The sequence below is a fragment of the Sinocyclocheilus grahami genome, unplaced genomic scaffold, assembly GCF_001515645.1.
Source record: "Sinocyclocheilus grahami isolate Dianchi unplaced genomic scaffold, SAMN03320097.WGS_v1.1 scaffold287.1, whole genome shotgun sequence".
NCBI lineage: Eukaryota > Metazoa > Chordata > Actinopteri > Cypriniformes > Cyprinidae > Sinocyclocheilus > Sinocyclocheilus grahami.
Genome location: NW_015505466.1, coordinates 801,806 through 829,593, shown reverse-complemented (window position 1 = coordinate 829,593; position 27,788 = coordinate 801,806). Strand labels below are relative to the sequence as shown.

General features: G+C 37.7%; 1 protein-coding gene and 1 long non-coding RNA gene across 2 annotated transcripts in view; both read right to left on the bottom strand.

The window, feature by feature from the left end:
- LOC107600602 (microtubule-associated serine/threonine-protein kinase 4-like) overlaps positions 1–27,788 on the bottom strand; it is a 69,258-nt gene that overhangs the window by 11,591 nt on the left and 29,879 nt on the right. The window contains exons 3-16 of the mRNA XM_016292536.1: positions 13,604–13,673; positions 12,927–12,947; positions 12,197–12,275; positions 9,824–9,978; positions 9,416–9,491; positions 9,110–9,319; positions 8,828–8,929; positions 8,538–8,670; positions 4,727–4,794; positions 4,387–4,478; positions 3,914–4,122; positions 2,184–2,322; positions 1,726–1,858; positions 1,263–1,428 (exon numbers count right to left, since the gene is read on the bottom strand). Coding sequence (XP_016148022.1) covers positions 1,263–1,428; positions 1,726–1,858; positions 2,184–2,322; positions 3,914–4,122; positions 4,387–4,478; positions 4,727–4,794; positions 8,538–8,670; positions 8,828–8,929; positions 9,110–9,319; positions 9,416–9,491; positions 9,824–9,978; positions 12,197–12,275; positions 12,927–12,947; positions 13,604–13,673 — 1,653 coding nt within the window. The remainder of the gene's footprint in view (positions 1–1,262; positions 1,429–1,725; positions 1,859–2,183; positions 2,323–3,913; positions 4,123–4,386; positions 4,479–4,726; positions 4,795–8,537; positions 8,671–8,827; positions 8,930–9,109; positions 9,320–9,415; positions 9,492–9,823; positions 9,979–12,196; positions 12,276–12,926; positions 12,948–13,603; positions 13,674–27,788) is intronic.
- Positions 22,800–27,788, bottom strand: part of LOC107600586 (uncharacterized) — a 9,767-nt gene continuing 4,778 nt past the window's right edge. Inside the window, exon 3 of the long non-coding RNA XR_001610818.1 lies at positions 22,800–22,885. This is a non-coding gene — a long non-coding RNA (uncharacterized lncRNA). The remainder of the gene's footprint in view (positions 22,886–27,788) is intronic.

Below are 27,788 nucleotides of genomic sequence, written 5' to 3'. Positions count from 1 at the left end.
TGCTGGGCTCATTAATTAAGACTCACACCTATGCTAACCCCATAACAGAAAACGAACACTAAAGGTACAAATGGTAGCAGAAACATTTAGGAGCTGCAGAAACACATTGGAGTTGTTACAAGGTTTTCTGGCTTAATGGATAATAAAAGAATCCACACAAATATTTTGGCAATTTAAATTTTTAGGTCCAATTTAAGGACAGAGCAAATATATTCAATTGAAATACATCTTTCTATCATTAAAAATGTATCAATGTATTCTTCAAATGACATTTAATATAAATAAGATCATCTCCCAATTGAATATATTACAATATAATACTTTGAACTATAATAGAACTATAATGTTAAGGGTTTGTTTTTGGATGAGGACTGAATCAGGGGGGTAAACACATTTTGGCACAGTCATGAGGATATTCATCACTTTACCTGGCTTAACTTAATGCAACACTGCTAAAACAAGTGGCTGTGTTCTATCATTACGGTCCAAAGGACAGTCTTATTAGATATGCATATGCATGACTATGAAAACGACATTACATGTAAAAATAAATCGTATGTATACTTCTCAGCCTAACTAGAAAATAGAATAAAATTAAAAATAAAATAATAAATATGAATAATACTAATATCGAGGCCCCTGTCAAGCTATAGAGACAGAGACATTTAGGCCACGCCCACATCGGGTGGGAAAAACAATCCAATGCTCTCCATTGACTTTCTATTGCGGGAAGCTGCCATCTTGTCATTTCTGACTTATAACAAAAAAACAGAGCAATGCCTCAAAGCTGCTGTGTGACAAGGTGTACAGCAAACAAGCTAAAAAAAACCCAGAACTACGTTTTTATAAGCAGTCAACCCAAAAAAAACAAGCGTTACTTTTGTGTCCTTAAAAGCTTGTCTTTTGGGTCGACAGCTTATAAAAACGTAGTTCTGGGTTTTTTAGCTTGTTTTCTGTACACCTTGTCACATAGCTTAGCATAGCTTTTAGACATTGTTCTGTTTTTTGTTATAGGTCAGAAATGACAAGGAGGCAGCTTGATTTTTCTTCTTCTCACATAAAAACAGAATCACATGTGATTTCATTTGTATAAGACAGCAGTGAATAAATCCAGAGAGATCAAGGTTTGCATAACAACAGGTGGAGGATAAGAACAGGAGACCCACATGCCTGCAGGAATCTTTTGCTGATCCTATGAGATACTGACATACATTAATGAAGCAAGCCTGTATTGCATAACAGGAATTCAGAATGTGACTGACCGCTGATGACCTGGCCGAACAGTTCTTCTGGAGTGTCTCCAAAGAATGGTACACAGCCCACCAGGAACTCATAGAGGATGATGCCCATTGCCCACCAATCCACTGGCTTCCCATAGCCTTGCCTTAGGATTACTTCTGGAGCAATGTACTCAGGTGTCCCACACACCTGTAAAAAATGTATGCAGATATTACAACCCTTAAAATCAACAAAGCTAGTCATTAGTAGGTTTAGATGCTGGTGTCTAGTCTTATATAGTCTAACCAGCAAATTGCTTAAAAGCATGGCTATGCTAGTCCTGGATCAACATCAAACCAGCACTAACCAGGATAAACCAGAAATTCGTGCTTCTCTAAAGACCAGATTTTCAGAGCAGAAACCAAACATAGAGGTTATGACAATGACTATGCAAATTCAAATGAAATATCAAGTTGTCAGGACTTTCACAGAAAATTGGACCTTTACCTGTTTATCAGAGAACTCTCTAGCATCCTTCTCAATATGACCCTCATAGAGGTTAGTGGTCATGTTCATCAGCCCCACTTTCGATAGTCCAAAGTCTGTCAGCTTGATGTGTCCCATTGAAGTGACCAACAGACTATCATAGAGCAAGAAAAAATAACAATTAGTTATATTAGAATTATCAGAGGAAAACCTTGCGTGTAAAAACAGAGCTGGTAGCTGTTTTTTTTTTTTTTTTTGCCAGTTCTGGCAAATGCTCTGCATACTCTAGCTAGCATAACAAAGATCTTTTTCCAAACTGAACCCCGGTTCACCAGGTGGTAGGCAATCACTAGCTAGAAAGCATGTCAGATCAAATTCCATCAGCTTGGATTTTTCACAGATTGTTGACTATTCATGTTTATTTCACTTTAATTATGTGTACTATGTGGTAGTTCACTAATCGATCCCACAAAGCTTACTTGTCTGGTTTGAGATCTCGATGGACAATTCCATAGTTGTGGAGATATTCCAGGGCTAACACAGTCTCGGCAAAGTACATTCTAGCCATGTCCACAGGGAGAGGACCCATGTTCTTCAGCAATGTAGCACAGTCCCCTCCTGTCAGGATAGGAAACATACAAATGAATGCTCCATAAAAATATTAATATATTGCATAAATAGGGTAACATTTTGCATTAAAAAAAAAACGTTTCATAGTTACATTAAATGTTTTTTGGCTTATTTAAGTCTCATTTATTTGTTGGTTCAAGCACTTTGTTGGTAAATCTGTTATTTTTATTTTTTTACTTTCCAAACATTTTTCCCCTTAAATTTGATACTGAAAAAAGCTATGTGAATTATTGTATAGGCATATTTTATATTTTATTTATTCACTGACCAGTACATGGTTAACAGCTTACTTAAAGTTGCAGTGCGTAAGTTTTGCCTCTTTGTCGCCATCTCCGTTTGAATACCTGGAATTGTAGCTGTGTGCGGAATTATCTAGCTTGCGTGGGTTGTGAGTCGGCACGGCTCCAGCGCGGATGAATCTAATGTTCTGAAGAGTATGTGTGGCAGTCAGTCACCGCAATCAGTACTTCGCAATCACAGATTCTAGCCTACATCTTGGAATATGACCCAAATAAGAATTTTCACCGTATATTGCCATCTGAACAAGTAAGTAACAAGTCTGCCACGTTTGTTCTGACCAACTGAGGAAAAAAGCATAACCATAAATCTCACTACCAATGGTGATTAAATCTAAAGATCGGTTAGCTCATATCACATCAAACCGTTCAAATTATTATTATTGTTATACTTTATTCTCAAATGATTAATGTTAACAACATCAGCATTGGTGACTATGAGTATAGTGTGTAGATTTCAATTTCTGCACAGTCTAATCTAATTGTCATACTCTTTGAATTTCATATTAAGAAATTATTTTAACCCAAAAAGCTAATTATGCTCCCTTCGAACTGGTTTTCTTTAAAATACAAATCTTTGTAATCCCAGGCTATCTGTAATCAGAAGCACATTTATAACTGGAATATAATTTAATTTCATTCACATGTGTTTCATAAACACATAATCCTTTATGGATTATAATCCTCCATCAAAATGATACATTTAATTATTCTAGCTGCTGTGAGAAAAGGCTATAAACGATCCGCCACCTGCAGGATCCTCACATGCGATAGCCTAGTAGCCGGGACAACTTCTTTATGTTTACAGAAGTGACGTAATGACGCAGCGGCATGCTCGAATTTCCCGCGAAAACCTACCCATACCACTCAAATTAGAAAACATTATTATAAACTAACCGTTGTGAATCGGGCTAAAGTTAGGCGATAGTTTTGAACACTGGCTCGTTATGTACTTGCTCAAATATTGATTTTGATTGAGTGATGAATTGATTTTTTGACCAAAAAAAGTTACGGACAGAAGCTTTAAATATTTGAACAAATGAGCTGAAAAAAAAACTCTGACTGGACTAAGACTTAATTGGTGGTTACAAAATGTTAAATCTAGTATCATTACTATTAACAGGTCATTGATTTATTAGTCTCTGGTTACTCTGCATTCCATGTCACTACCTATACAATGTTACCATGTATGTATTTCATTACTTTTATTAGCAGTAACAGAATAATGAAACACTATTTTAAAAAGTAACATTCCCCAACACTGTAAATCTGTTACAGCATACCTTCAACATACTCCATAACCATGCAAAGATGTCTGCGAGTCTCAAAGGAGCAGTACATGCTGACCACAAAAGGGTTCTCAGCAAAAGTCAAGATGTCTCTCTCCACAAAGGCCTGCTGGATCTGGTTCCTCAGCATCAGGTTCTGCTTGTTAATCTTTTTCATGGCAAAACGCTGCTTTGTCTCTTTGTGTCTCACTAAATACACCGCACTGTGGGGGGAAAAAAATTATTGGTTTAAATGAACAATGTATGATAATTTAATGCACAGTAACCACGATATAGAGAAAATTAATTTAAAGGACTAAGCTAGGAACGGATTACTATGTTTTTGCTTACTGTGCTATATATAATGCAAACCATTAGCACTACAAAACAGAATGTGAAACAAAATGCAGCATACAATGCTAAACATTTTACCTAATAATTTGCTTCAATATTGTCACATGACCTCATTGCATGTTTTAGTTACTTACCCATAAGCCCCATTACTGATCAATTTGATCATCTCAAAGTCAAGCTCACAGGGTTTACGCCGGTGCCGCAGTGCTGCACTCAAACTGTGGGACTGGATATATAATTTTAATAATATTTTTGTAAGGAAGACTGCTTTTACATATATTTGAACTTTAAAATTAATTTTATTTAATAAATTTATATTTTCCTGTTTAATTACTTTTCTGTGGCATGCTTTAATAATCACAGTTGTTTATCTGTTTTATATTCCATACATTTCTGAATAAAAATTGTGCTCTACAGTAGCGTACTATTTTAACTGTCTTGGTTAAATTGTTTACAATAGTTAAAACTACTTACACTGACAGACTCATCCGTCTCAGGAGTTTCTGCAATCCCGCTGTCGTAGCTAGTTAACTGGGCAATTTCTGCAAGACAATGACAATTAATTAGAGGCTGGACTAAAAAAAAAATCTTTGAAACAAACTTAAAATAAGAAACTAAGAATACAAACAATGACAACTATGACCCTTTAATTTTTATTCTTGCTAAACAAAATCAATATACTGTTTATTTCCAAATCATTGGACATAATGTTTTGACTACAGTTGGTCTTTCATTTACATTTACATATTTGTGAGGCTACCTTCTGTGCAGAATGTTTTTCGTCATTTAAAAGACCCAGGATGACTATTGATAAAAAAAGACAAAACTATACTTCCATTGTGTTTTTTTTTATTTTTTTTGACTGAAAGAAAACAAACAAACAAACTAACTAACTAACTAACAAGTCATTTTTCCAAAAGAGTAACTTGGTAGAGCTGACTGCTGTGGTTTCTAAATGAGTTAAATGGTGTGGAAATCAACGGTAAAGTCTACACACATCATGAAACATTTACTTGGGAAAAACTGCCACTCTGAACAAATCCCGGTGAGGCAGTTCTCAGGGGGCTCCAAAAGTAACTGATGAACAGCAGGAGGTAATGAACCGGAGGGTCATTCGGCTGCCTCGAAAGACAACTAAGCCCATCAGAAAGCCCTCACAACAGCTGCCGATCTACATTTCCAATCATCACACCAAATGATTTGGATGTTCTCTGAGGATTAGAAAGCCTTGGAGGGCTTTGTAACAACACTGCTTTGGCAGATATGGCAAGACAGAGGCATCAAGGTCTACGAGCGTATTCTGTTCTCATTACCGATAATGATAGTCTTGAGTACAAATTCAGAGCTTCGTTACAGTATGTTGTGTCTATACGAGGCTTTCATCTAACATTATAAGAAATAAAACTCAAAAGAAAAGATAGAAACCATTTTCTGCACCTAGGCTCCCGACCTTGAACATTTAAAATGCATTGATACATTGTTAAAGATTGTGAGCAGTAAATGTAAAGCCTTTAAATCCTTCTGATGTTTTTAACCCAATTTTATTCATATTTTTATGTGAAATTCAGTGGCAAAAAAAAAATGTGAAATTGAAGAGATCACAAATGGGTGTGCAACAAATCAGTAGCTCCTTTAAATAATTGTGCTACAGTGATAATTTTGTAATATAACACTAAAGTTGCTGAAAATGTGTACAGAATTTTAGTAATATTTATCAATATTTTCATAGACAACTTTTTTTAAATGTTTTATTTTACGACACTGAACCACAAAAATCTGATCATAATCCAACTAGTGGCTCTGACAAAGGCTCCAGTTATGATTTCCATGACTGACTGACAACATGCGTCTACTAATAGTCAACTCAAATCAAGTCATATTATATGATATATCTATATACTTCCAGTCAAAATTTTTAAACAGTAAGATTTTTAATGTTTTTAAAGAAGTATCTTCTGCTCACCAAGCCTGCATTTATTTGATCCAAAATACAACAAAACAGTAACATTTTGAAATATTTTTATTATTTAAAATAACTGTCTTGTATTTGAATATATTGTATTTTAAAATGTAATTTATTCCTGTGATTTCAAAGCCGAAGTTTTATCATCATTATTCCAGTCACATGATACTTCAGAAATCATTCTAATATTCAGATTTTCTGCTAAAAAGACATGTATTATTATTATTATTATTATTATTATGGTTGTTGTTGTTTTTTTTCAGGTTTCTTTGATGAATAGAAAATTCAGAAGAACATAATTTACCTGAAATAGAAATCTTTTGTAACATTATAAATGCCTTTATCATCACTTTTGATCAATTTAAAGCATCCTTGCTAAATAAAAGTATTATAACATACTTTTAAATACAGTTATTTTAAATAGCAAAAATATTTCACAATATTACTGCTTTTGCTGTGTTTTGGATCAAATAAATACAGGATTGGTGAGCAGAAGCAAATTCTTTAAAAAAACAAAAAAATCTTACTGTTCAAAAACTTTTGACTGATAGTGTATATATTTATTTATATATTAGGAGCGTTCTGTCCATATAAGCTGCGAATGCTCCACAAACTCAAGCCATTTGAGAAAGGGATCACAGAATGGCTAATTAACATAAACATGATTATAAATTGAATCTCTGTCACTTGAGCTTACAAAATAAAATGGTGGGAATAAGTATGTCAAATTATTTATTTGCGAAACGACAGTCATTTTTTGTAAATCTGTGTCAGTTACGGAAGCATCTAGGCAAGTGGATTTACAGCAGTTTTGGTGCTTCCACTCTATTGCTATTACTCATCATGATTTTTGCGTCTTCATTAGTTTGCTGGTATGCTGGTGATTCATATGCGTGAGGTAAGCCGTCCATGAATTGCTCGCCCAAGCAGTAGCCCCTCACTGCAGAACACAAGATCCAGGGGGCGAGGTTGGATCCACATCTAGGAGGTGGAGATGGGTGGGTTTAGGGGTGGAGATATGGGTGGGTTTAGGGCTGGAGATAGGTAGGTTTAGGGGTGGAGATGGGTGGGTTTAGGGGTGGAGATATGGGTGGGTTTAGGGCTGGAGATAGGTAGGTTTAGGGGTGGAGATGGGTGGGTTTAGGGATCAGGGGGTGGGGACGGGTGGGCTTAGTGATATGTAAGGTGGGAGGAGTTGGATCTGGATCCAACCTCGCTCCCTGGATCTTGTGTTCTGCAGTGAGGACCATCTCTGTCTAAATAAGCTGTTGTCTGCCGAAAATGAAAAGAAAAGAAAAACATTGTAATGGTATATGGTCCTGCTTTCATAAGCAAAGCTTCTTTTAAAAATAAATCTTCTTACTTTTTTGGCATGAATAATGTATGTTGAAGATTGGTTATTTGGCAGCATACTTGGGACTCAGCATACCCAGTTAAAAAGCCACTGATATAACGCTTTGTACAATGCAGATTGTTTCAAAGCAGCTTCACATTATTAAGCAGGACAATAAAATTAATTAATTATAAAACTAATTCAATTTCAGCTGTAAAGTAGCTCTAAAAAGCTTAATTTAGATAAATGCTGATTCAATTCAGTTTAATAACAGTATCAATGTTGCAAAGTTAGCGTCATTATCCAGCTTAATTAAGTTCAAAGTCTGTTGTCATCCGATGCAGCCCAGCTAAATCAATAAAAATTAATTGAGATGACAATAGCAAGGTACCAAAACTTTATCAGGCGACAGGGGTGTGAAAAAAAAGAAGAAAAACTCTTGAATTTAAATAAATACATACCATTTAATAATCGTGATACATTTTGACCAATTTGTAGATTTTGTTTCATAAAAGAATATTTTCTGTTGATCACAAAAAGCCTAATTGAATCCTTTATGGTTCAATATGAGTGACTAGTTTTATAGACACTGAACTCATCTTATCTTGTTTAAAGGTTTGACAAACTGAGGCAAATCCAGGAACTAGTTCTTCCTTGGAAGCACTCAGCCTGAGAGCCTGATAATAAAACTTTATTTCTTGATGGACTGATAAAAACCTGTGTGCCCAGACTACCAGAAGTTGCATGAATTTTCAGCCAAGCAAACTGAAACAGAATGTTTACTCGCTCTTGGCACTGGTGCAAAATGCACTAAACAGCTTATGAACAGGCCATGGGTGAACCCTCTGAGGCCAAGACTACTAAAAACCATGTACTAAGGTCCTCCTACCCTCAAGTGGGTCTCTTGTCAAACCAAGTAGGCCATGGGTGAACCCTCTGAGGCCAAGACTACCAAGACTACTAAAAACCATGTACTAAGGTCCTCCTACCCTCAAGTGGGTCTCTTGTCAAACCAAGTTGGCTGATAATGTAGCGTGGGATGTCGGTCTTGATGCCTTGGCCCTCTTTGGCATGACCCTCTGCAGCCTCCAGGAGATGATAGAACTCTTCAGGGTCAAACTCCTATAAGACAGAAAGTATTTATCTTTAACACAAAACTTTGACCAAACTGTACTAATAGATTCTCACTTCTTGCATAACTTAAAGCATTTGGTCATACTGATTTAAATCAGGCTGACTGACCCAGACCATTGTTAAGAAACTCTTATAGACAACCTACCAGACATTCAAGGAGTCGAGCAGGCCTGGCGATGACAATGAGAATCTTCTTCACCAGCTCCTTGATGAAGGTCACCTCTGCACTCTCCGATCGCTCAGTTGACTGAATTACAATGACAGAACACATCACAAGTGGCCAGCTATATGCATGCATCAATGAAAGCAATGATAAAAAAACAACTTGAAATGGAAGAATACACAAGGGGAAAAGTATTTTAAATACAGAAAGTTCATTTTAGCTCAGAAGAATGAAGAAAGGGAAGTCTCTAGAGGCATTATTTACCTCCTGAAAGAGCCTTTCCAGTTTATCCGTGAGCTCACAGAAGTATCGTGAGGTAATGAGGCCGAGACGGGACTTTTCCAGGCAGTCTCTAGCCAGCTCAATGATCTGATGGTGTGCGAAACTGAGTACACCGTCAGCCAGGGGCAAGACATTCTCAGGGGAGTTGCTTTGAATGATCTCCTCGATGCGCTCCTCCATCTGAGCTGTGGCCTGAAGGGTGGAGAAAACAATCCAACAATGAATTCTCCTTTAAAAGATACAATCACTCAACACTGAAGAAGATTGGTGAAAGTAGGTTACACTTACCTTGGGAAATCTTTCTTTGTACACATGATTCATCATGATAATCTCATGGTCACAGCACAATGGGGATCTTCCAGGACTGTCAATGCAATTTAAGAAAAAAAAATAAAAAATTTCAATATACTCGTAGTCATGTGATAATTCTTTATAAAACTGTAACATCAATATTGCGAGAATAAGATGCAATGTGTCCCAGTTTGCATGCTACATGCATTTCAAATTTTTTCTAAATAAATCATCTGTGACATACTACAACATTAACATACACATTAATACCTTTGGCATACTACTTTGTGATTTGGTATGCAGTAATTCTTGCATATTATTTAAGACAGGTGGTATGTGAATTGTGATGCACTGGGATACAGATCTCAGATAAGTCCAAAAAGACAACATCTAAGCTTCCTATACCTGAGACTGCGGGAGCGTGGCCGCATAGGTGTAGCTCTCCTGGGGTCGTCTCCAGCAATGCTCTCTGTGTAGAAATGCTTGGACAGGAAGTGGAGCTCGTCTGGTGTGGGCTGGAAAGGCAGCTGATGGAGCTTCTCCTGTGATGAACAGGACGACTGGAAATGAAACGAAAATACATTGAAAAAGAAAAGAGAAAATGAAATGAAATGAAAACAAATCAAGAAAGAAAAGATGTCCCCTGATGTGTTGCATAATACATCATTAGGTGATAATGCAGATGATGAATAAAACTAAAACACAGCAATGGGTTTTCACGGTTTTCCTGTTTCTTCACAATGAAGTAAGTCCAAAAATTATGTGGACCGGAGACCTCTATCAATACGCAAGTATTTAATTGAAGTATCTAAAAGAATATCAAAATGTTATTGTGCAAATATTGTGCAAAATACTATGCTAGCTCTACCAAGTTTGCTAAAACCAAAACACAAAAGTCATCATTTACTTCACCTCATTTCACTATTTCAACTACTCCTTTCATGTAAGGGAGTCGGAATCTAAAATGTAACTATAACCTATTATTCTTTTGAAACTGACAATAAATAATAAAAAAAAGGTTCATTTTGCGCATTATGTACTGTATTAAAAACAAACATTTTGTTTACCTTTTCACCTTTTTAAAGACTGTTATATTGTGCCCTAACCAACAATGACAGGACAAAATCCCTATATTTCCCATTCACATTGAAATCAGAAAAAAAATTTATATTGAATATTTTCAAATGTAATTTATTCCTGTAATGGCAAAGTTGATTTATTTATTTTTTATTTTTTAATGTAAACAATGTAAAAATCTTTACTCACACTTTTATTAAGTATTAATTTCTAATGAATAAAAAAATGTTACTGAAAAAAATGTCATGTTACTGACAAATGATACTGACAGGAAATTTCTGTAAACTGAACACTGGTTGGCTGGTTTGCCAGCATCACACTGCTTGCCATTTCCTGTAAAGATGGGCAGCTGCAGCAACTGTGTCACTAAACAACAACAACCAGAGAGTGAACGAGTGAGTGGGTGGGCAGTCTGGCGCGGATACAGGGACATATTTACCAGCAAACAAATCTGGCGCTGCTCAGAGGCACATGAATCAGACTGGGAGACAGTCATGGCAGCATCTGTTGCCCGTGGCAGACAGTCTAAGCCAAGTATCAATTCAGTTGTGCATGTAAGCGCAAGGACACAGACACGAACCAAAAGCTTCAAAGCAGAAACAGCAATGAAGCTTGCAATGTCAACAACATACAATGTAGTAATGTTGGTGTTGTTCATTGTATACAACAAGATGCATACAATTTTAGTTGACAGTTGGAGATTCCTCTGTTACAAAACCTAGTGAACTGCATACCTAAATAACATTTTAAACCATCACAGATGTGCTGTTAATAGAAAGGCAACATTATGGCCGCCTTTATTTGTCTAAGGTAACATCACATTTGAGGAAAAAGCGATCCCAGAATGCATTGCTAAAATAGCAGATGAGTCAGTAGAAATGTTGATTATAAATACATTTAATTTAATACTTAATGTACTGTTAAAAGTAGATACTTTAAGTATGCAGGGGGCCTTGGCAAACCTCCAAGGCAGGTAGAAATGGTGAATAAAAGTATTTTTGAAAATCCCTATCCTTAAATCTTTATCTAGTGAACAACTGGAAAAGTCATGTAAATGTATTGGTTAAAAAGAGCGAGAAACCTACAGAACAAAAGACTCTTAAAAGTTCTGGAAGCTTGATATTTAATTTAATGAACTGAATTTTATTTATTTATTTATTCAAAATGGGGCAGGGGGTGTAGACAATAGGAGGTCTTGGAGTAAAAAAAAAAAAGTCTGTCATGTGAGTCATGTCTTTCATTTGCTAATGAGTGTTTCACTTCACTTATGAGGTCACTTATACGATTCATTTTCAGTTAAAAGTTAGCTGCCTTGAAAGGCAGTAGACAGCCAGGCAGCTCACTAGATTTTGGAACAGAGTCTTTGTCTTAACAGTTTAATGCTAATTTAGGTTCACTCTAAGATGACATTCATACTGACAGTGATTTATTTGCTTAACGTCACCAAAATGTTTTTGCCATTGGTTGCTGGTAGTCCTTCCTGCTCAAATAAAGTATCCAACCAACATCTTTATATGCTGGAATTCTGCTTAACTCAACAACTCCAGAGTTGGACGTTGCTTAAATCTCGTCAAATTCCAATGAAAATGAATTCCAATGAATGTCATTTTGTCATTTAAACTTCAAGTTATTTTGTTGCTTCAAATCTCAGCCAGTGAATGCACACTTTCTTCTACCATTTTAAAAACATGTGGTACTTACAGAGACGGTGGAGCTGGGTGTGTTTGTTCCATAGCCAGAGGAGGGAAGGGATGCCAATGACCAGCGTCGCCCATCAGTTCTACAAACACAGACATCCCTCAGTCCATTTCCTCTCAAATAATTAGAGGTACTGTGTAGAATCATCATCAGTAAATAGCATATTCTAGATTGCATTGCATTGGATCCAAGACATGAGAGGCGGGTGGTACACTAGATAAAAGGAAAATGCTGAGTGAGTCATTTATTTTCAAAGTAGAGCAGATGAAAGACAGTGGCAGAGTAATCCATGAGCCGGGGCTGCTATCTTTTCGAGCAGTGCTCTGTGAGCAATTTCCTATGGGTCTCCTGGCTGATTGAATGATCTGATGATAATCGCAGGAAGACAAATGCCACAAACACTGGAAGGAGTGTTACATGGGCCGAGTAAACACAGAAGATGCCAAAAAAATGGTTGTGCAGTTTAATGTACATGGAAAAGAGTGTGATGCACTATGGTTGAATTCAAGCACAAATGTACAAGAATAGAGTGAATCTCATGAAAACATGTCAGGCCAGATTGCACCCCCTTTATTTGTTTGTTTATCATCATAAAAATAGCATTACATTGTAAAAAACAAAACAAAACAATAGACTTTAAACAATGTAATTATTTTAAATTTGGTGAAATATGACCTGAAAATGTTTAAGACAGGTATCATGAGATTCGCTCGATAAGTTTCATTTGAATTACCTGTCTGCTCTTAGTCCATGACTAGAAGATTATAAATAGTAAAAAATAAAATAAATAAATAAAATAATAATAATATTTGAAGTAGAAAAAAAAGCATACCCATTTTGAAATAAAAGACCCATTTTTCACCCCATCCTGTCTGATCAAGCAGAGTTTGATGTGACAGGTTAAATCTGAACTTCTGAACCATGGTTTTAAATGTGTTCCCATCTAAAACTGTAGAAAGGCTGTCAGCTCCTGAGTTTTTCAAAAGCAGCAACTAAGAGCTTTCATCAGCCACATGCTCCTCACTTTAAAGAACTTTGTTTACTTGAACATTGTACTGATGTCCTGATATTCATGACAGATCTGGACCACTATTCTAATAATACAGTTATGTATCTTTTAAATTATGGGTGCTATAGGTAGTTTACACACTATGTTCATCTTTACAAATTTCAATATTCTGGTACTTGTTCCACAATGATACAGTGTTTGCTTGCTCTCCCAAGTCAAAAAAGTCTCTATGATACTGTTGTCCCTAGACACAACTTGGATGGATCACACCTTTAATGTAAGTATTGGATTTTTTCCCCCATTCTTTTTACTCATACTCCAGGCAAAAAACCTGATAGCTTAGAAATATAGGAAACTTCTCTTCAAAAGTGTACCATAGGTATAGATGTTCATGTCATTACCTGCGTGTGAAGGAGAAATGAGCTGAAGCACTAGGGGAGAAGTTTCTAGGGCTGTCTTGTGGACTGGTGCCTGAAAAAAACGGTTTCACAATTTTTACTGTGCCAGCAATACTCTACAATCTTCCAACAATATTATTAACATATTTTTTTTCTGCAGTTATATATGGCCAATATATGGCAGTGCCAGCTGTACAATCTTTATTCTTGAAGGCACAGGCAACACTTTCAGTAAACAACAACATTTTGGTTTGGCCCCAAAACTATTACACTGCCTCAAATGCTTTAGATTATAATTAATAACACATATGGACAGTTTTTATAGTATTTTATGAGGCCCTTTGTCCTTTTTGGCAAACACAGAAGTCAGTTAAACCAGAAAGGTCCATACGCCATTGTCACCAAATGTGACCTCTTATTAGCTAAACCCCACTGTTTCTGGGGATTGCTTTTGGCAATATGGCCACAATTGAGGGTCTGGGAGATCCCAAATCACGGCCATTAGAGCCAGTATCCCACTTCCACCAACAGAAAAACAGCCTTCTGCCCTGCAGTAATTACAGATAATTAACCTGATTGAACAGGGGAAAGAGTTAATAGTTAATTAACAGACATGTTTATGGCCCCTGTTGATAAAGAGAGGCTCCTGAGCTTTGCTGCTGGTGGCTGCTCATTAGTGGTGACTCATTTACTGATATTCACACACAACTGATAAACGGAGTCAGAATGAACTGAAATGAATGCAAATAAGAAACTAATAATGATGTGGAATTTGCATTTTATTAGCTGATATGAGGTTTTCAATAGAAGATGCCAATATCTACAAAGTGGCAGACTGCTGATACAGTGGGATGAATACAATATATCATCAGCCTGTGTGCTTGAAACGTCACCTTTGTGAGGGTCTGTTAATACATTTCCACAATCGTGATATGTCGACTTTATCTCCTGTGTCTGTTTTAAGTTATTTTTGCCCAAGCACCCACTTTGAACAATCTGCCAGTGATGTGCGTGTTCTTGTTTTGTGTTTGATGAATACAATATATAAAAATAATTAATATACACAATTTATGTATATAATGTATATAAAATGCTGAAGATATTTATTTCCTTTTTTTTTAAAACTTCTGTTCAACAAATGTGCATTAAATTGATCTAAAGTGACAGTAAAGATTTCTACATTGCTACAAAACATTGATTGCACTAGAGATGCACCGATAGCAATTTTCTTGGCCGATTCCGATTTCTTGTTAGTGTGATATGCCGATGCCGATTTTTGCCGATTCCGATTTTCTTTCTAAGAACTATAATTGACAGCATATACAAACAAAAATCTACTTTTCTTTAACACAATGTTTTATTTTTATAAAAAAACAGGTAAAAATTCAGTAATAAAATAACAACACATAAAAAAAAAAAAAAAACGGCAAAAAAAATGCAATAGGACTAAAGAGAGCTATGAAACTAAGTTTTTCAGGTTAAGTAAGTTTTTATTCAGGTAAGAAATACTACAGAAATTAATCAAATGTAAAATAACACATCCAGTGTTATTTGACATTTGATTACTTTAATTTCTGTAGTCTTCATTGTAAAAATTAAATACAGATTAATGCTTACCATTAAAGTTATAAAACATATTCAGTCAAGAACAGAAAGTGATTTTCTTTGTCTTTTGTTCTTTGATTAACATGACAGGCAGCAGTAGGTATATTGGACTGCGGTACCTTTAATAGTGTAAGCTTTGGTGTAAGCGTGAAACCTGCGGGAATGACTAAAATAATGCGCAATACAAGCACTATTTAACCGGAGCGAATGAGACGTGTGTGAGAGAGAAGGGGTCGTCGGAGAGAAGAGAGCGAGAATGCGCGGCTAACATTATTGCCTGTGCCGCTGGTAACAAAACGTGATCATGAGGAAAATCGGCCAATTCCGATCCCTCGATCGGAATCCCTTTTCCAATGGTTAAACTGGCATGGTTCACTGCATGCACAGGTGGTTGGGCAACACTTCGGTCAGGCAGGACATCAATCATCATGGGAAGAGTTATCAGCACACATTTGGTCTGAGACATGGATCAGGCCTCACTTTAAATGGAGGTGTACATTCACGTCCACATTTAGTGCGGCAACATTTCTCATTGTTCGGACAGTCAATGTCATGGTCACACAACTCTTCACACAATCCTTCTTCAAAGAATCCGATTCCGATTGATCAGTTCATCTGTAGTTTGCACGTTCTATTCACCAAAGAATTCTAAAAAAGTAGGACCCACTTTCTATGTCTTTTGTCTTTTACTACTATGTACTTACATTTAAAGTAATTATTTGATACAATGCACTCATTGCGTACATACATGTTTTATGCGTTTGTACTTACAATTAAAAATATTTTCCTGTAATTACATATGTGATTAATTTCAATAGTTATAATACATACTGTTAATTATACTGTAGTCCCTTTTCCATACCAACAAACTTATTGGTACTGTTTAACAGTAATGGAACAGTAATACTTAGCATATTTTGCATCTGTCATAGTTTACATAATATATCACTATAGATTTGAAAGTATCATTATAGATAACTGATTTTATATATGATCTGCATAGAAGTAAATAGCAAATATTATTTACTGTAACACTACTCTGTCTGTCAAGTCAAGTGCATGTTTACATAAAAAACAATGGAAAAAACAGGGCAGTGAAATGCAAAAAAGAACTATTACGGCATGTTTGAGATTTAATTTTTGCAATAAAAGTGACAGGTTGAAAGGTGCTGTTATTTTTGTTGTTGTGTTGTTTGCGTATACAAAACATTTACTGTTAATAATAGCCTACTACTGGTGTTATACTTTGTCATTTTGAATATGAATTGCCTTAACTTTTTTTAGATGACTTTTTTAGCTAAGAAATAGTTAGCATTTTTATTTTACATTATTTCTGAACATATAGGATATGTTTAAGACAAGTTTGTACAATATTTATTTAATTTTTGATATTTTCTGCAAAGATAATAACCAAGTCATTTCAAGTCATTTTAAATGACCATGCTGACCACTTCATGGTGCATTTGGAATAGAAATTTCTCTAACCAAATGTTTAATAAAGAATGTTACTTGAGTTGACTAGTTAAAATAATAATAATAATCGTCATCATCCAAACACTAATAGCATTCTAATTTTTTTTCTTTTTTCTTGCCATATCGCCCAGTCCTAAGTAATAGTTATGCTTTAGCAGCACAATAATAGAGGACAGGGTGAAATCCTAGAGGGGAATTGAACATGTGACTGTGGCCTCTTCTCTAGCCATTGATCCCAAAGCTGGTGTCTGAATGGCAGCTGGGCAGACATCATAGATGACATTGCAAAGTCCTTGTGATCATCACCTCAGCAAAGAGACTGTGAAGAGCAGCTGCCAGTGAATCATGGAGGTGTAAAAGGAATAGTTCGCCCAAAAATTATAATTATATCATCTAGTCATTTTAAGTTTTTTAATTTAATTTTTGAGGAGCCCCCACAGAGATATTTAACAGAATGCCCAGGCTGTTCTTTTGAATAGAATGCAACTTTTAGTGTGAACCATGACTTTAACTGTCTCTGTGATCCTTAATTTTTCCTTTTCCTTTTGAAAACATGAATAATTTATTAAGGAAAAGGCCATGAGAAATAAGCGTTGGCCGCAGCTTATTATGGGCAGGAAGGTTAAGACAGTTGAATATTCCTCTCCGAGTGAGAGTGTCACCGCATTAGATGAAAATGTGCATGATTTTAGTAAAACAACAAACACTTTCCAGCTTTTAGTGAACTAGGATGAACTAGACAACAATCTTAAGTGCTCGAGCAAGACCTTCACTACTACCAGTAAAGAAGAATATGATTCATACAACATATAGAAACATAACAAACCACTGAATAATGTGACATTTACTTAAAACAGTTAAAGTAATTTTCCTGAATGCAGATGGAGAGGCGCATGACTCTAAACGGGGGAAAAATAAATCAAATGTCAAGTAAGGAAAATGGCAATGAATCACATAATCATTTCGAAGCACTCTAAAGGAGCACATATCTTACATATACGCACCATTCTTGTTTTAATATTTTATCTCGAAGTCCACTTGTGTTAGTCAAGGTTTGTTGCACTGAACACAGATGCAATTTCATTTTACATGACCGTTTTCCACCTTCCATCTAACCCTTGGACTTCAGATATGTAGAGACATGTAACTTGAATATGCAAACATGGGCAGTCATATGATACTGTAGTGAGCTTATTGTTATGATGTTAAGATGTCATAATAAGCTATTTTTGCAGTAAATTGTGTTTTAAACTGGTAATAGAGTTAAGAATTTGAAAGTTAACAGTATACCTTTACTTTAAAAGAGCAAGGAAAGTCCTGTCATGATATGACCCCTTTAAATATGTAGCATGATTCCGAATAATATCTGGTTCACGAATGCTCAGTTAAAGAGGATCAGATTTTGCTACTTATACAGCTGCTATACACAGGCAGATTAGAAATGGACAGTGCTCAGCTCCACACTTCTTGCAGTATAGCTATAATGAAAATGCATTAGCTCTATGCTACATTTGAAGGAAACCCACATAAAAATAACTGTAAGCAACATAATAACTGAATCAAGGATCAGTCACGGTTTTGCCACTTGAGAGCAGACATTTTGCTTTCATCACTGACTAATCATTCAGGCATTTACAGACACTTTACAAAGGCTAATTGTAAAGCAGTCTCTTTAATTATCTTTTTTATTGGCTTGGCCTCAGTCGGTCTTTTCTTAGGCAGACTTAAATCCATTATTGTTCTTTGCATATAACTACAGTATTCATTATATAAATGTTAATTATATGATGTTCAATTTATCAAGTACCAGCAAAACATGTAGCTTCACTTTTAAACATTGCCTGGAAGTACGATTTATGCAACTATATCTTACCAGGCCATTAAATACAAAAATGAAAAAAGAAAGCTCTGATTACTAAATTACTTTACAAGTGGCACTTATCTAACTCGTGTCAACACATGATGGGTTTTATTCATGGCCAACATTTCAGAATACTGCAGACATTTGAGTCCGCTATTGTCAGATACAAAAAGAGAGCTATAAAAACATGATTGAAAGCAAGAACTTTAGATTTGAGAGCATAAATCAAGGTCAGTACTATAAATTATGAAGATCTCTTTGACAGATGGACACATCATGCATTTCGTTAGTATATACACAACATAAAATGTAGTTCTTATATTGTTTATTAGTTGAACACAGAAGGAATACACCACTTTGCTAGTGGTGTAACATCTGAGTGAGTGCCATTATCAAAGTTTTTACAGATAAAGACATTACTCATTACTGAAACCTCCACCCAGTACAAACTAATAAACAGCACTGTGAAGAAAGCACAATCATATTTTCTTTGCATGTTCTCCACAACTAGTTTATTTCAACATAAATGATAGATTCAGTCTGATTTACTCAGCCTGATGATACTAATCGGATCAACTGTATCATCAATGGTAAAATAGGTCATTCCCAGGATTAAAAAGTGCGCAAGATGGAAAAGCACAAGCAGAAATGCACATGAATGTTTGCTAGCAGAGATATCTATAGTATGGCTTTTTGGCCTTTTGGTGACGGTTTGGCCTCGTCACATGAGAGGTGAAAAGGATACGGCGCAACTTCAGCATTTCCTGCGAGAGCAGTGTATCCGACTGTATCTGTCAAATAACATTGAGATGCCCAGCTCTTTTCAGGAGGATTTAGAGAACAATCCATTTTCCTCACATTCAACATGTATATTTAGGCAAATGCACAGTAATTACGCACATACGTAAACATCTTTTGTGCCTGCTGTATGGACTGAACAATAACACCCTGATTACAATCAAGAGGTACTCCAGTTCACCATTCACAACGGAAATCTAACACAATAGAAAACACAGCACCTGCATTACCATATTGTTCTCGTCTAACTTCAACTGACTTAAATTTTGACAGAGGTTTACCACCTAAAAACCCAACGACAGTAGTGACAAGCAATCAACTCGTTTACCTTTTGGAGCGCCGTAATCTTGCTCCACCAATGAAGTGAGGCATAGAAAAGTTGGAGAGTAGAGTCCAAAAGCTGGAGTCGGTCATTGTCCCAAAGTCATGCCCCCAAAGTGCTCTGAGCTGTTTTGGAAAAGAGAGTGAGGAAAAATGCCTGGCTTCCACGAGAAGTAGGCACCCAACGCAAGAGTCCCGGTAAGTCCTCCCAGGGCAACGCTCTGTCACTACAGAGGTTCGTCCACGCACATCTGCTGCTCTCTGCAGCATACACAGGCTGTCAAGGGGGACAGTGTGCCCTTTGAAGTGTCCTAAATCGAAGAGTGTGAAAGCTCCTCTGAGCTGTTTCCTATTCAGGTCATATCCGCTCCTGTTCAAATGCTGGGTGCCTCTGGGACAGAGGGACAGGACCGCTTCCAGCAGAATGACTTTTTGTTTTGATGTGAAAGTTGCACGGCTCTGCTGCTATCCCATAGACTCATTGAGACTCAGGCACGCTCCATATCATATAACAGGCACCTACCGTACCACATCCTGAGGCGGGGAGGGGAGAGGAAAGGAAAGGAAGGGAGGGGGGCATGAGTCAGAGCAGCAATGCATCATCAGCAGACGATGCAGTGAATGCAATCACGGCTCTCCCCGTCTGGCCCCGCTCCAGAAGCCATCGGACCATTTGAAATGGAAATGCACAGCTTTTCAACCATAACCTTGTGCAAGTCCTGCACACTGTAGCCAAGTTTCTTCACCCCTCTCCTTTTTTTCCTTCTCTGGACCTGCCATATGAAGAAAACCACCCTCTCTCTTCCACTTCAGCACCTTTGATCTCCTCCTGTTCTGTTCTTCAATCTGCTCTTTTGGCAGGCAGGGACATGGAGAGGCCCAACCTCCCTGACACATGGCAGATGAAGTCGGAGGGGTGGAATGGGGCCACTCGTCCTCGACAATTAACCGTTGAATGCAGAGGGGACGCTAGCCACTAGTGACAAGTTGGGACAAGCCTAAAACAGCACAAAACTAAACCAGGCACGCAGACAACTAATCAAACCTTCAAAGAGTGCTTCAGATATGGACATAATCATAAGAAAGCTGGTCACACATGAAGTGAGCAAAGTCTAGCTCAGTGTCTCATAACTTCTTATCTCTTCCTGCAAGGCCAGTGACCTATAGAATCTTAAATCTGGGAACAAGCTTAGTCTCTTCTGTGTCAGCCTGTGCTCTATATCTGTATGCACTGTTTTTGGTGCTCCAATTTGGAGATGATGAACCAAAAACAATAGCAGTGGTCTGATTCAACCAACTGCAAGTTATCTTTCTTAGCATATAAAGCTCAGAGTAGGGATGCACCAAATATTCGGCAACGGAAATTATTTGGCTGAAAATAGCAAAAAAAAGCTCTTTCGGTGTTTGGCCGAATAAGCGAAAAGACAGAATAAATTGTACCGAACAATGACATGATGTGATCAAATAGAGGCACGCGCTAATGCAGCAAACCCGTCTGCAGTGTGGAAACATTTACAACTTACAGAGAAAGATGCAAAAATCATTATAAGCACAGACCACAAGAGAGTGTTTAGTACTGCATCGCATGTCTTCGATGAGAAGAGGAAGGGGTGGTTGTTGCTGGTTACTGTATGATGACTGAAATCGCGAAACGGACGTAAACAATTAAATAAACTGCAGAACGTTATGCTTTCTAATACATGCATGTATTCTGACAGCGCTGCACGAGCTCGCAGCGCTATCTGCTTGTTAGCCAGGGTTTAAAGTCCAAAGCACGAGGAAAATCTGAGCTGAAACAGTGTTATTGTCAGTTGCTCAGTAACATTTTTATTAATTTTTTTTATAAAAAAGACAATAATAATTACAGTAGCTCTACTAATACATTTATTATAACATTCACACAGTGTTCAAATTGGGATCTGTAATATTTTCTAATGTTTTAAAGGTTTCTCTTCGGTTGTTGCTGGTTACTGTATGATGACTGAAATCGCGAAACGGACGTAAACAATTAAATAAACTGCAGAACGTTATGCTTTCTAATACATGCATGTATTCTGACAGCGCTGCACGAGCTCGCAGCGCTATCTGCTTGTTAGCCAGGGTTTAAAGTCCAAAGCACGAGGAAAATCTGAGCTGAAACAGTGTTATTGTCAGTTGCTCAGTAACATTTTTATTAATTTTTTTTATAAAAAAGACAATAATAATTACAGTAGCTCTACTAATACATTTATTATAACATTCACACAGTGTTCAAATTGGGATCTGTAATATTTTCTAATGTTTTAAAGGTTTCTCTTCTGTTCAGCAAGGCTGCATTGTATGGTAAAAAATACATAACTGATTCAAGAAAGGGGTCTCAAAAATGGCTTATTAATTTTAAGTTAAATTGTGCCTTGTTGGTATAAATGTCTGCTAGAAAGTCAAAAAAAATTTAATTCAGTTTTAAGACAAAACAGTAAAAAGCACAGTTTGGCTATTTAACTTGTGCAATGGTGAAAAAAAACTGGCAAGATACATGGGGGAAAACCGTGAAAAACCATGTTCGGTATTCAGTCTTCGGCCCAGTGTTTAATTTTGTTCGGCTTCGCCCAAGAATTTTCATTTCGGTGCATCCCTAGCTCAGTGTATACCTTCCTTGTCCGCATTCTGCTTTGGCTTGCAGAAAATCTGTGAGACATCATTTTATTAGCACAGTCTGCTGATATCTGTGTGCACTGTCTGTGCGAAGCCTGATTACTGTGACCATGTAGTAAAAGTGATTTGAGCACCTGAAAAGAAAGATCCAATAGATCCATCCGCACTCACGGTCAGTGGGGTAGACTTTGAAAGGCTTGTATGCCCAAGTCTAAGCAAAACACAAAACTCTTCAGCATTTTCACAATTCTTGGGGTACCAAAGCTGATAGTACTATACTTGTATTGGTAATTGGAAGCATAATACAATTTTACAAAATATTCAATAAACAAACCCTTGAAGGGTGGGGTATGTGAATGACAGCTGTTGCAAGTCTACAGACTAAATGTCTGCTAGAAAGTCAAAAAAAATTTAATTCAGTTTTAAGACAAAACAGTAAAAAGCACAGTATGGCTATTTAACTTGTGCAATGGTGAAAAAAAACTGGCAAGATACATGGGGAAAACCGTGAAAAACCATGTTCGGTATTCAGTCTTCGGCCCAGTGTTTAATTTTGTTCGGCTTCGCCCAAGAATTTTCATTTCGGTGCATCCCTAGCTCAGTGTATACCTTCCTTGTCCGCATTCTGCTTTGGCTTGCAGAAAATCTGTGAGACATCATTTTATTAGCACAGTCTGCTGATATCTGTGTGCACTGTCTGTGCGAAGCCTGATTACTGTGACCATGTAGTAAAAGTGATTTGAGCACCTGAAAAGAAAGATCCAATAGATCCATCCGCACTCACGTCCAGTGGGGTAGACTTTGAAAGGCTTGTATGCCCAAGTCTAAGCAAAACACAAAACTCTTCAGCATTTTCACAATTCTTGGGGTACCAAAGCTGATAGTACTATACTTGTATTGGTAATTGGAAGCATAATACAATTTTACAAAATATTCAATAAACAAACCCTTGAAGGGTGGGGTATGTGAATGACAGCTGTTGCAAGTCTACAGACATCTGTGGAATTTTCTTTAGCTTCATGTGAGCCACTCATTTATCAAGGAATGCATTTTGCACTCTCAAGACTTTTCATATTATTTTTCAGAAACCATGCATATGAATGTTCTGTAATGCAGTTATGACCTCCTTATCATCTAAACAGTTTCACAACTATTGTGTGTAAACGCCAACTAATCAATCTAGTTCAAACAGCTCAATGACCCATTTCATCAGCAAGCCAAAGACTTACTTGATGACAAGCAAAAGCAGATTGGCTGTGCTGTTCACAGTTTTTTTTTTTTTCCCAATGTAATTCTAGAACAGGCTACAAAGCATATAGCAACAAACAAAAGGAAGCAAAGCTGTGAAACAAAAGGAAGTTTCAACAAAATGTGATGATTGTCAATTTTCACTCAAGAAATGAGTGTTGATTCAAGCAATCAATAGACATGGTTATACTTGGTCTTAAAACCTGTCCTGAATAATTCGATTACAAGAGTGTGAGCTCAGACACTTTGCTGTTAACAGGTAACAACATGCGTCTCAAATGAGTCTCCGGTGACCATTTGTGATCAAATTTCAAAGGAAGGGGTTTCTGATTTTGTGACTACCCGCATTCACCGTCAAGAGCTCCAATGCATGTTCATAAAGCACAAAGTCACCACACTTGCTTTAAAGTGTTATCTCTAATATAATATAATATATAAATTAGACTTTGTCTGAATGTATTTATTTTTGTATTTTTAAAGGCAAATTAATGCATTTTGTGTAAACTCCTTATGAAATGTACTCTAACCTTTAAAACCACAATCTTTTCCAATTGGTTAATTCACTGTGTTAGCAAAGTCTAAAAAACATACTATTCAAAAAGTCTTGCTTTCTCAAAAATGCTTCCTTTGTCTTTGCCGTAAAAGTAATCGCTGCCACAGTTCCTCATTTTTAATCCTTTGAAATGACCTGGATTCCACCAGAAATGGTGCAGAGCTCTTTCCACCAAAATGTTCAATGGCCAAAGCAGCAAATCCTATTTATCACATAAAAGAGGGCGAATGAGAGACTCACCAAAAAGGTTGGGGGAAGGGGGTGAATATAAGAATGTTATATAAGCACAAGAAACAAAGCTATTCCCCACAGTTTTAGACAATAAAATCCCATTCAAAGATTTCAAATGTAAAAAAAATAAAACTCAAAAGAGGTAAATGAATAAAGACCCTGTGCCGTTTTGATCACAGAACACCATGCTTTCATTTTCAGTGGCGGAACACAGAGCCTTGAACACGGTAAGCCTCAAAACAAAATGGCTATGTAAAAGAAGCACGCGCTTACCTCCAAAAATGAAATGCGTGCAGCGGGCTGCATGGGCTGCAAGGGCTTGTGGGAGTTGGACTCAAGCTTCGTGGAGTGAGGCTGAAAGTCAAATTGAGTTTTGTGAATGTTCATCGTGGACAAGAATAGTCTTTCTCAGGATGTAGTTTTTGAAGTTGAGAGCTTATATGAGTGCAGAGACATACACGAACTGGCATGCATTAACCACAGAGCAGCATCATGCATGACCATTGAAGGCATTTCGGGTAAGACATCGTTTTGTGATCAATGGTCCATTTCATTTCATTGCCTATACATGAAATGTTTTTTTATTGTATACTTGTTGACATTATACAGACTGGCCACATGTTCCAATTTAATTAACATTAAAACATTCACAAAAATAATTGTTAATCTACAAATATCATGCGTTTATCAAGCATTGCTTTTGCGGAGAAACAAAACATGTCAGGTGAAACTGCTGAGCTGACATGTCCAGGAGATACGCATGTATCTGTATCCTTAGCAACAGCAGCCATGATGCAACACCTGATCACAGCTGCAAACATGCATCTCTTGCGACCCCTGTAAACAACAACAAAGGCATCTCATCTTATCAAAACATCAATGGCCAATCGAGTATGATGAGAGATTAACCGTTTACGTCGCTGCACCAAACACTACAGTATTGTGGCGTCTTTGACCTGCTAACAGGTCGACAACAAACAGGCCTTCTGTAGGGGGGATTTAACCAGTTAATTTAGTAAGCGATGGCGATCAAAAGCTACAGTATAAATGCTGTGAGAGGAGATGTCAGCACAGCAAAACAGAAAGGCAGGTCACCAGCTGCTGCGCAAGTCCTTCTGGCTCTAGTCTGACAAGCCATGGCTAGAAGATGATCCTGTATTGATCTAGCATCATCGTCTTTTATCCAAACATGAGCCCGTTCCATAAAAATAAAAAAAATCACATGCAAAGCTGCCGCAAAGGGACACTAGCTGGATCTACACAAGCTAGCAAACCTATATTTACCCTTCAACACATGCTGCAGACGCTGCTACTGTGGTAATGCTGCACTGCTCAGCTCAGATGTGCCGTCACCACTACAGCGACAGACACACTGCAGATAAACAGCCTGCTGTCATCCCAGCCAGAGAAGACGTGAGAGAGAAGGGAAAATACTCACTCCAATGTCAACCCCGGAATCCTCAGCCTCTCTCGCTGGGCTTTCATGGTCGCGCTGCACTCGTTCACTCTATTGTGTACATGATATATTCACACCGCTCGTCTGCCCGCACCCCCATGCGCTGACAAAGAGCCAAAGCCAGGCTCTGGTGCAGAGAAAGCAGCTGAGAGCTGCTCACAGGGGAGGAGTAGATACTGGAGACCCAGTGCTCTGAGCCGTTCAACTTCCACCCCGAGCTGTCAGATGTGATCATCAACTGCCTGTGGAGGGCAGGGAGGCTGGGCGACAAAGCTTTTCCCCTCCCCTGTCGCTCACGCACCAGCACTAAACAGATCCAATGCCCCTCCTCCACTGAGGAAGGGGACTTACGTCAGCAAAGCACAATCAGAGGAGTCTACAGTACATGCAGCACTTCCTAACTGCAGCAGGGCTATTGACCATCATTCATGTTGTTGGTGTTTTTCCCACATTACACTGCAGCATACCTGTCAATGTTCAAAAGAAAGGTGCGAAATAAGCAATAAATCCCTCAAAAGAACAAAGAGAACCCAAGAACAAGACATGAAGACACCTCATTAGTGTTTGCTAAGGCAAACATAAAAAATGTGCATAGTTAAGTTAAGAATTTGAGCAAACCCCAATCATTAATCTTTGGTGTGTACCTCATCCAGCATAGCTGCTACAGATATGAATCAAGATCCCTGAAGTTGCAAAGTAGAGACCTGCACTCCCGTGGGAGTACCGCGGGACCCAACGTAACAGGGTACAGCGCGGGACAACTCTTGAAGGGCGAGTGCGGGCGGGAAGAGACTCGTGTGTGTGCGGGATGTGGGAGAATACAATTATTCGTGGGACTTCCGCAAAATAGAAATTATTTAAACATAAAGTGTCTAAAACATATAAATTGTTATTTATCTGTTGCACAAAAGCAAAAAGAACAACTAATATTAACATTAAAATGATTGACCTGCGCAAGCTGGCATAGTTTCTATTTATAACACGTGTTTAAAGGGTTGCGCAATGTAGCCAATCACAGACTCAGGGGTTGATTTCTGGAACGTAATGGCCAATCAGAGGTGATTAAGTTAGAATCTACTCACCGCAGTGCTGAAATTGCGTGCTCAGGAATCCTCTCATTTTAACACACGAAGTGTAGACACTGTGAAAGATTCATTGTGCATATATTTAATGTATCGCGGGCGGGAGCGGGACCAGATAAGATATATTTCTGCGGGAGCAGGACGGAAAAATCCGTCCCGCACAGGTCTCTATTGCAAAGACTAAAGTCTCAAAGCCAAAGAGATATTCTTTATCAAAGTTAAGACTCTGCCACGCCCCCCTAAAACGGCTCGGTCTAACACGCCCCCACATATCTACCTCATGTGGAAATATTTGCATAATGCCGCTCAAATGTGCACGCAAAGAAAGAAGGCGTGGTTTCAGTAACCGCAGTTAGTGTTGATGCAGCCATGTAAGGGAGACGCTGTGTGTTTCTATGCCAAAGCAAAAGCACTTTATTTGGCCTTCCGAAAGTAGATGCATTTAGGAATCTTTAAAGATTACTTACAACAGAACAGCAATACATTTTATGGACGACCGTTTCGTGAACCTAGGAGAGGAGGTAATTCTGACTTTGCTATGACAATCTGGTGCTTCTGAATCAGCTACTGTTTTGTTATTAGTTTAAGTATTTGCTATTGACTACAAATGCGGAGTTTTGCGCATCGTGTGTGTGTGTGCGCGAGCGAGTGAACGAGAGAGCGAGCGCGAGAGAGAGAGAGAGAGAGAGACAGGGTCACATCACAGTGGAGTCAGCTGTCTTAACCATGGCTTGTGTACTGCAAACACATATTCATCACCATGTCTGTCACGAGGCTCTGTTCCCCTTTCAGGCTCTGTCTTTACATTTATTTTGAAAGAAGAAGCTCGCGATTATGGTAAGGGGCGTTACATTTCCAACGAGTGCTTGCGGTGTTCGGCCAATCACAATGCACTGGGTCAGCTGGCCAATCAGAGCAGACTGCGC